General features: G+C 45.8%; 1 protein-coding gene across 1 annotated transcript in view; it reads right to left on the reverse strand.

Moving 5' to 3' along the window:
• Positions 1-8,496, reverse strand: part of utp20 (UTP20 small subunit processome component) — a 31,708-nt gene extending 23,212 nt beyond the window's left edge. The window contains exons 1-20 of the mRNA XM_012877088.3: positions 8,290-8,496; positions 8,010-8,090; positions 7,848-7,914; positions 7,528-7,660; positions 7,242-7,430; positions 6,960-7,041; positions 6,682-6,819; positions 5,215-5,370; positions 4,965-5,117; positions 4,740-4,874; positions 4,566-4,643; positions 4,318-4,496; positions 3,280-3,405; positions 3,069-3,157; positions 2,637-2,742; positions 2,411-2,561; positions 2,272-2,334; positions 2,010-2,177; positions 405-481; positions 188-267 (exon numbers count right to left, since the gene is read on the reverse strand). Coding sequence (XP_012732542.2) covers positions 188-267; positions 405-481; positions 2,010-2,177; positions 2,272-2,334; positions 2,411-2,561; positions 2,637-2,742; positions 3,069-3,157; positions 3,280-3,405; positions 4,318-4,496; positions 4,566-4,643; positions 4,740-4,874; positions 4,965-5,117; positions 5,215-5,370; positions 6,682-6,819; positions 6,960-7,041; positions 7,242-7,430; positions 7,528-7,660; positions 7,848-7,914; positions 8,010-8,090; positions 8,290-8,340 — 2,302 coding nt within the window. The 5' untranslated portion in view covers positions 8,341-8,496. The remainder of the gene's footprint in view (positions 1-187; positions 268-404; positions 482-2,009; positions 2,178-2,271; positions 2,335-2,410; positions 2,562-2,636; positions 2,743-3,068; positions 3,158-3,279; positions 3,406-4,317; positions 4,497-4,565; positions 4,644-4,739; positions 4,875-4,964; positions 5,118-5,214; positions 5,371-6,681; positions 6,820-6,959; positions 7,042-7,241; positions 7,431-7,527; positions 7,661-7,847; positions 7,915-8,009; positions 8,091-8,289) is intronic.
• Between the last annotated feature and the right edge of the window lie 1,215 nt (positions 8,497-9,711).

Raw genomic sequence — 9,711 nt, forward strand, 5'->3', positions numbered from 1 at the left:
GTCCAGTTTGTTCTCATTTTCATTTTTCCAGTCATATTAACTATGTGCTACTTTGTGTCGGTCTAACAAATAAGACGTTTAAAAAAAAATGCATTGGTGTTTTTAGCTGTAATGCGACAAAATATTTAAAAGCTCAAGCAGTATGAACGCTTTTCCAAAAGATCGTAAAACAACTCCCCCTCCCCACCTGCTAGCTCTGCCACCATCTCCAGATGCTCATAATAAACTCCCCAGAAGTCCTTGTTCTCCATTCCTCTGGCATGAGTCCTGACAGAAGAAAGAAGAAAAGACGGACTCAGGATACTCAAAACAATCTGATCAGCTCAGAGAGGTTATTTATTACTACAGTAATAAAGAAAAGTCTTGTGATATTACAGAATGTGCGCAATTCGGGTCATACTCACACAAGAAGTTCAATGACTGCATCCCACAGTGGCCTGAAGTTGACAAATAGCATGGCGATGAGATACCTCAGAGGAACCTAAAGTGATTTAAAAAAAAAAAGAAAAAAAAAGCCTGTTGTAATATATTACAAATTGTGATGTTAATCCAAGAAACTCCTAAAGACTCGATAGCTGGGTTGGTAGCAGTTGCTACCATCTATAAAACAGAAGAAAATCAGTGCAAACAAGCAGAATATTGTTTGACTTAACCAGAAAATCACTATCAGAAAAATCATTGGTTATTTTTTATAGGTACACAATAAAAACATTGTGCTAAGTATTTTATTGTATCCTTTCCATCGGACAACGCTGCAGATATGACACTGATACAATGTGAAGGAGTCATCCTGTATAACAATGTAAACCTGCTGTCCACTCAAAACAACTCATCCATTGATGTATAACCTGCTGGCAACACTTAGTCACCCCTAGGTGAAACTGTCCAAAATGTGCCCAAAGAATCTATATATTGCGTGGCCACTATTATTTTCCAGCACTGCTTTAAAGCAGCACTAACATTTTTACCTTCACATTTCCTCTTCGAAGTCCTTGTGATGTTAATCTAAGTGTTTATGAGACGATTCAGGGGATCCATCATCTCCCGCTAGTGTCTCTGGCAGAAAAAAACCCCACACGTTCAACTTTCTACGCGCCGACCCGGGGGCGGTCTCGCCGCTCAGTCCTCGTTCTCACGGTAAGACGAACAGCTTTATGGCAGCCCAATGTAAGGCCATTGCCATCTGCTTATTATAAGCTACTCTTAAATTGTTTTTTTTTTTCTGAAGTCTCTTGTAAATTTCATGAGCCACAATTTGTGGTTCATGGGGCTTGTTTTTTGACCATGAAGTCGCTTATCTGGGCCACAAATGAAGCGACTATGAACAAGAGAGTGCTATATTCCAAACATCCTGTAGGGGGAGTGCCACTCGGAAGTTCCTCAGCGTTGCTTTAACTCTGATGGGGCTGGAGTTCGCTACAGCTTCACAGGTTGCCACTGGCATCCTCCTCCTCCTCTCCTCCGTGACAAACATCACGGAGCTGGTGGATGTTAGAGACGTGAAGCTACGCTCGGTCGGTCCAGCACCTCTACCCTCAGATTCTTTAGCAAGGCAGTGGTCATCTTGGAGGTGGGTTTGGGGTCATTATGTTGGAAAACTGGATAAATGCTCAACTTCTGTGGTCGACCACGGTCAGGCCTGTTCCGAGTGGAACCGGTCCAGTTAGACGGCTTTATGGCCTTGGGCCCTTGATGCAGCTCAGTTTTGTGATGTTGGCAATCTTCTTGGCTAATTGGGCACAATTTGAACATTTTCATCTAACTTTTGTTGCCAGCGGTTTAGACATTAATGGATGTTGAGTTATTTTGATCGGAAAACTAAGCTACACTGTTATATAAGCCGTAGACTGACTTTACATTGTGTCAAAGTGTCACGTCTTCAATGTTGTCTAATGAAACGATCCGGGGTGTACCCACTTTTCTCATGGTATGGTAAACGTGTCATTTTTTAAATACATGCTACTTTGAAGTTCATAATTTCTCCATCTATCAGGAGTCCCTGCGTCTACCTGCTGGAAGGTGCCTGCCGGCCCCCGCGGCAGGCTGCGCTGCACCAGGTCGTGCCTCAGCTTCCTGAGGTGGAGCAGCTTCTCCCTGTAGTCCTGCACCGACGCGGGGACCAGCTCGGCCAGCAGGCAAACGGCAAACACCGACTGCGCCTCCACGCTCTCCTCATCCTGGATGAGAGAGTGAAAAAAGAAAAAGAAGAGAGAGTCGCTGACAGGCTTAAACACGCTCAGGGATGCAGCGCGACTTGGTCCGCAGCAATACCTCGCTCTGAGGCGGGAGCTCTGCCTCAAACTGGGAGAAGATCCTCAGAGTCAGCATGCGGATCTGCAAAGTGGAGATTGTCAAACGTAAACCTCCAGTACCCAAAGCAACACTTTGGGTTCGCGCGGTGGAAACTGACCTTGGAGACGTTCGAGGAGAGGTTGGAGCGCAGCGTCTCGTGGATCTCCAGCAGCGCGGCGTGGGAGAGGCGCTCTGATGCGCCGCTGAGCGACAGGCGGGTATGGTACAGGTCTCCGAGCAGCAGGGCGGACACGTCGGTGGGGAACCTCCTGCAACGACGACGGGGACGACATTAAAGAGGAACGGGGCAAGAAAAAACGCTACGACTATATGACGGAGCTCACCGCAGCACGGCGTAGACTTTGTCCACAGAGACCAGCGAGAGAAGCTGGGCGGAGCCGTCCAGTGAGAGGAGGCAGCTGAGAGCCTGTCTGGCTGCAAACAGGGCCGCTGGGAGGAGAAAAGACCATCAGGCTTTGCTTAGCTCTCACTCCAGACTTCCAGACTGGACAAAAACATTACCGCCTGGCTCTTTATAGACAGGATTAATAGCTATCCGCATGGGAACATCAAACATTCAATCAGTGGTAACATTTATCGCAGACAATCAACAGTGGCCTGCTGCAAGGGCCAGGCTGTTGTTGAATCAAAGCTGCACTCAAAACCTTTGCTTCTATAATCTCCGTCCTATAGATGTGCATAGAAACTATTAATTTAGGTTAAAATTTGCACAGTTTTCATCTGTAAAGCCCCGCCTGGTGGGAACACCCACATACCTTTGCCCATTTTCTCTGCCTCGATGTCGTCCAGCAGGCGGTTTAAAAAAGCGGCCACAGCGGGGAGAACGGCAGCCGGGGACAGAGGTCTAAAGAGAAGGGAGAAAAAAAAAAAAAAAGAGAGGCATGAGGATGAAAACAGGAGCCGGGTTGCCGATGACGCGGCAGATTCTCTGACTAGTTTATAGATGGCCGCCGCTGTGGGTTTTACCTGAGGTGAGGCAGCAGAACCAGCGCGGCCCAAGGCAGCGACAGATCGGTGATGGACTGCTCCTCCGGAAGCTTGATGAGGGACAGCACCAGCTCTGGTACCGTCTGCCGCTCCGCCTCCTGACCGCTAAAAGGCAAAAACCCCCCAAAAAAAACACATTTGTACGGCATCCAATAGGCAGACGCTCCGTTTTTGCTGCTACAACCAGAACTTCTAACATCTCAGTAGGATTTTATGCGACGTACGTCACATGAAGGAAAATCATTCATTGATTCCCAAAGTTTTTCTATGAATAAAAATCTGAAAAAGTTACGGAGCTAAAACAGTGACAGCTTGCAGCGACATTGAAAAGAGATTTGTTATTAAAAAAAATCAAACATTATTAGAAAGTAAAAACTTATGATGGTATTCTCATTTTATGCTCCAGCTTTTTTCAATGATAGATGTTTTCAATGTCACTGCAGAAGCTCTTTTAGCTACGACGCCACTACAAGCTGGCACTGTTTGTCTGTCGGGGGCGGGGCTAAATTGAAGGCCCCTTCATGGGCCCTCCGTTTTTCCGGTACTCATCGTCTACCTGTATTGAATTTATGAAAAGCTCCCATCTAGTACCGCTGCCCGTTATTTTCACTGATATTATCTACATTAGCTTAATCAGCTAATGATTGTAGTGACATTGAGCTAAACCAGTGACAACAGCTAGCTAAATATTGTTTTCAATGTCATTGCAAGTGATTTTTCAATGTTTAATTTTTCAATGTTTGAGTTTACAATGCCAAATCTCTTCAATGGCGCTACAGGCTGTCACGGTTTTTACCCCCTTTTTACTCTGACACCCATAAATAACAGTGCAAGTGAACAGATTCTCCCTGGATGTTAGGCAATGTCAGTATAAAACTAGCCTCAGAGGGTTGTCAGAGGGGAATTTGTGCAGCTTGTACCAGGCAACACAGCAAACATGTGGTTGAAGGTGATCTGGTCCCACCAGACCAAAAGTGAGATTTGTTTTGGCGACCATAAACACGGGTAACGCCTAACCTTGTGGTCTGGCCGGCGAACAGCAGCGGGTAGGTCTCGAAGGCCATGGAGCCGTCGGTGGGGGGCGGGGCTTTGGCGAGGATGAGGTGGACCAGAGCGTCGAGAGCGCCGTGGCGTGACGGGGCGTCCCCGCGTCCGAGCAGCCCGGCGGTGAAGCGCAGCAGGCTGGGGAGGAAGAGCTGCAAGCAAGGCGGTCAGTGAGAGAGGGCCGGATGCAAGGGGCAGACGGGAGACCGGCGTAAACCCACCTGCTCAAACTGCTCCATGGTGAACATCTCCTTAGTGAACTCCAGTATCAGATCCTGCTCCAACCTGCTGCTAAATACCTGGTGAACAGGAGGAGGGGGATGAGGCTCAAGCTCCAAGCAGCTTTCAGACAGAATGAGGACATGAAAGCTGACGTCTTGGGTATATGATTGCACCTTTTGGACGGTTTCTCGTATAAGCACGCCTGGGAGACTGATGTTCTCCCCTAGCAGCAGAGAGGAGGTGATCTGGAGGAGGAGGCGGGAGCAGGAGGCTGACAGGGAGCAGCTTTCTATCAGCCGCACGACCATCTGAAGACGGAAAAGCCCAAAAAGCGGTTTAACCCTCAAAAGGGGAGACATTTGGAGACCTCATTAGCAAACTATTCCAAACTCGGTTACCTTGCAGACCATCTCCGGCTTGGTGACTTTAGCCCCGCCTCTGTGGGACGCCAGGGTGTGGAGAACAAACAGCAGCCTCTCCAGCTGCTCCATCGCCTCGCGTGCAGCCTCGCCCGTTTTCCCCACGGCGTCGGACAGCTCCTCCACGCTGACCTGTGACCAAACCACATCCGGCCACGCGCCAGCTGGATGAGTCCCGACCCACCGTGGCCAGCCGGTCCGGTCGTCGTCAAAGCGGTCTTAGTCTTACCTGCAGCGATTCCCACAAAACCAGGAAGTGCTCCTTGTCCACGTAACCGGCCGCTGCCTGGACCATGTGATCCAGGGCGTCCCTGACGGCGGTCCAGGGCAGCGAGACCCCGGGGCAGGTGGTGGAGCCGAGCTTCCTCCAGGCAGCAGGAAAAGCCTGAAGAGAATTAAAATATAATTTTTAAAGGCTGCTGCGTAGATCGGATCCTTCCAAGCTAACCGATTCTGGAGTCACAGGATCCAAACATTTTTTTGCGTGCGGTTATGTAATGTGCCGTGAATAACTGTTTATACCTATCGAGCGTTTACACGTTTAATCACATTGAAGCGTTCCCAGAGCATGATGCCGCTGCCGCCGTGTTTCACAATGCGACGGGAACGCACATTCAGGGTTGGTTGGACCAGACTTTATTTATCACTATAAAAAGGGTCCGAGTACAAACACGCCACACTTTTCAGATTTTCTATGCAACACCTGTTAAAACCTCTTTCATCCCGTTTCACAAATGTTTGCCACGTTGGGTTGATCTACTATTGCAATAAGAAAATCCCAATAAAATTCTATATTTTGTGGGCATCCCGACAAAATGCAACAATGTATGAATAATTTTGGGAGGCACAAAAAATATAAAAGTTGAATAGATAAATAAAAGTAATGGGAATAAAGAAAGTATAAACTCTTCTCAATTCTATGAAATACCAGAAATAATTTGTTTTCTAGGTTTGGTATTTCATAGAATTGAGAAGAGTGTATAATAATTAATATTATTATTATTATTAAGAATAATATTAATAATAACTATTATTATTATTATTGTTATTATTATTAATATCATTCTTAATATTAGTAATATTATTCTTAATAATAATTATTATTAATAATATTCTTAATAATAATAATAATAAAAAAATATTATTTATTATAATAAATGATAAATAATCAACCTTGTGTGTTCTAGAGGATTTAAACGAGAAAGTATTGTCCTGAATACTTTCTCAGCAGCATACAGGCGAGCGTTAAGGCACTGCCAAGATGGAGATACATCAGCAATGACCTTAAAGAAGCAATGGTTGCAGCCCACAAATCTACGAAGGGCTGTGTTGCTATCGTGCAGTCAACTTGAAGTTCCTAGTTCTGCAGTGAGAAAAATTTTAACAGGTGGAAAACATGCAAGAAAGCGAATGAGAAAGGGATCTCACCGCTTTTTTACCCCAATATTCAGAGAATGTGCAATAGTCCCAGAAATTGCCCAAAAAAATAATCCAAAGAACCCAAGGGATGAAATAATTTGATTATGTTATTATTTCGTTTACAGATTTATTCAGCTCCATTGGCTGTCAGGAAGGAATGATTAAGCAATCAAAAAAGTTCCTTTAAGTTGTCTTATAGGATATTTCCCCAAAAACATGAACTAGGTCCTGCTTCAAACGCGAGCGAGGATGTCAAAGCGCAGCCAAGGCGACTTACAGTTGCAGCACAGGAGTGGAACATTTTGCGAACCCCTTTGCACATCTCGAACAGCAGCTGACCCGCGCCCTCCACCTTGTCAGGGTGCTGCTCCAGGTCTGAGAACATGTGATTCAGCAAGGCGTCGAGATCTGGGACCTGCCAGAATAAATCTTAATTACTGGCATAACCCACATAAAGTTTTTTTTTTTTAAAGTGCACCTTATATAGGAAGGAAACCATTTCATGCTGTATTAAAAGGAAGGGTGACGTTCAGAGGATGCATCACAGTTACCCACCTTTCTCATCAGGAAGGAGAAGCTCTCAGCAGCAAAGTTGCGGATGTGCTCCTTCTTGTGTGCCAGCAGCGTGCTGTACAAACTGTGGACAGAAGGTATTGCTTTAAAACAACAGGTTGCAAGCAATATTATAGGCTGCAGCAAAAAAAGCACAAATGCAGGCTTCGATTTCTTCTTTACATTATTAACTCATTTTCTAAAGACCTTTAGGAAGCCTGGTGAATTATTTGACAGGAAGGTCTGGAGCAGGAAGTAAAGTCTGGACGTGTGATCTGGCTTCACCTGTAGATGTTGGTCATGTCCTTCACCATGAGCCTCCACAGGTACTTGTACAGATAGGAGAGGCAGGTGAAAACCCACTCCAGCACCTCCGTATCCTTCGTGTCCAGCAGGGAGGTGAGAAGGAGGAAGAAGTCGGGGAAGTGGGGATAAAAGTCCGTCTGCAGGTCTCTGGCCAGCTGCACCACCAGACTGGGGTGAGGGAGAGAAGGAATTAAAACATGATGAATAAAAGGGAAATTAATTTAAAGGGTTTAATATGCCTGATGAAATGGTGGGTGTAACGTACTCTAGCAGGGGCTGGTAGGCCAAACTGTTCTTGACCGCCAGGTGAGTTTTCAGGCTTTCCACTATGGACGCCTGATGGAAAACCAGCATGTTGAAGGACTGGCTCTTGTTGGCCACCTCTTTCAGGAAGGTAGCTGGAGAAGAAAAGGCATCGCTTTCACGTGAAAACCAAACGCTCGTTTCGACACCTTACGGTGCGTTGAAAAAAGTTTAAAACACATGCAAGTTCGTGTTTGTCGGGAAAACGGGGGATACGGACACTTTTGCAATGTACAGCACACCTTATAAAGTGATGTGGAGCTCATGGCAGGTGATACTCACTGAAATGCTCTGTTAAGTTGAGGTCTCTCCATTTTGTCAGCCCCTCTGAGAAGTATGTCTCCACCTCCTGTGATGAGAGCAAAAATAATCAGCAGTCAGAGGCAAACAGTGGAGCTCACAGACAAGACAAGGGGCAGCTGGTGGGATCACCAGTGTGCAAACCTCAGCATAAGACCCAGTTCTGTCGATTCGATGGATGACGTCGATGTTGACGTTGCCAAGTCTTTCAGCAAATGTGAGAAACTGAAAAGAAACAAGACAGGATTTAAAACCAACCCGGCTAGCTCAGAGATACACAAGTACCCGCTGTTTGATTATTATTATTATTATTATTATCAAGACTATTGGTTTGGTTCATGAACACAGGTCCATTTAAATGAAACCAGGTCAAGCTTTGAGCCGCATCAGCGCCACGCTACGTGCCAGTTTTCCAGCCTCTCACCCTGTAGGTGTTCTCAGATTTGTGATACGAAGACTTGGATTTGATCTTCATTTCGCCCCCCCGCTGCTTTGCCAACAGAAGAAGTGGATTTCCGGAACCCGATGGGAGATTTCAAGTTGTCATAAAGTCGGCCGTTTCTCTCTCTTGCTGCCGGCAGCGCTACAAGTGTTTACACACACGCCGACACACGGGAGCAGCCATGCTGGAAAAAAGCATTGTGGGTAAAAAAAAAAAAAAGAGAAGGGAACAAAAAAAAAGAAGCTCTCCTCGTGGCGGAAGTGACGGAGGTAAAACAGGAACGCACAGCGCGTATCACTTCCGGCTTTGCTTGTTGCTTGGCAACGGTGCTTTATTCGTATTTTAGCTCAAGATACGGATTAAAAAGCTGATTGCTGGTTTTATCAGCAGACCTGGGTATTTATTTGCAGGCTGCAGGTCAAGTTGTTTCATTATATCACAATAAAGCTGTTGTTTTAACACAATCTCGTGTGTTTAGTAGCGGGTGGCCTTTCTTGTAATTGTAAAAATAAATCCTGTTGTTGGCTGGCCACTCAAACCCAGGGGTTGCCAGCTATTTGAAAAATAAATAGGGGACACTTCTTGGCCAGCTATCGTCTAACACCTTACTGACACGATTCGTCTTTTTTGCCTATTCTTCGGTATTTGAAATGACATTTTTGTAAACATTTGCCTCAAACCTTAATGTAATTAGAAACATATTTTCGTTTCTAAATGGGTCGTTTCCTTTTTTTTTCGAAGGGACAGTTGGCTGCCCTTGGGACAAGAAGTCATCACTAAAAATTGTGACCCCCCTTATGGAAGTCAGCTGCTGCAATTCTGTGCGACTGGTGTAACAGGGCCAGCCGACTTCTGACGCCTCTGTCCGACGACCCTTCAGCAAAACACATCCCAGCTTGAAGTACTGTGTGAAAGGGGTTTATGTGTTACTCTATCAATTCCAAGATAAATGTCACTTCAAATATGTCACGCTTACGTTGCCTTTTTATGTCAGGATAACGTCCAGACGCTTATGACCGGACACTTTGCTCCAAGATTCTCAAAGCAAGGGCAGAATTTAAGGGTTTGCTGTAAAACAGCAGATTATCACCCTACCACCACCATGTTTGGCTGCTAAAATGTTCTTCTACAGTGACTGTCCGAGACGTTACCACTTATGTCTTCTGAGTCAACTGTTTTTCCCAAACTCTCAAGAGATTTTCTCAGGCAAACATGGAAGGTATCTTTGTGCTGTTCGTGGTCACGGTGGCTTCTGCCCTGTAACTCTCCCAGTAATCTTTGCCCGGTCTCTTTCTTATTTTTGAATCATGACCGTTGACCTCAGCTGAGGTGAGTGAGGTCTTCAGCGCTTGTTGTTTTTGGGCTCTTTTGTGAGCCCTCGTTTGAGTCATCGATCCACAGAAG

Source organism: Fundulus heteroclitus, chromosome 17 (genome assembly GCF_011125445.2).
Source record: "Fundulus heteroclitus isolate FHET01 chromosome 17, MU-UCD_Fhet_4.1, whole genome shotgun sequence".
In the NCBI taxonomy this organism is placed as follows: domain Eukaryota; kingdom Metazoa; phylum Chordata; class Actinopteri; order Cyprinodontiformes; family Fundulidae; genus Fundulus; species Fundulus heteroclitus.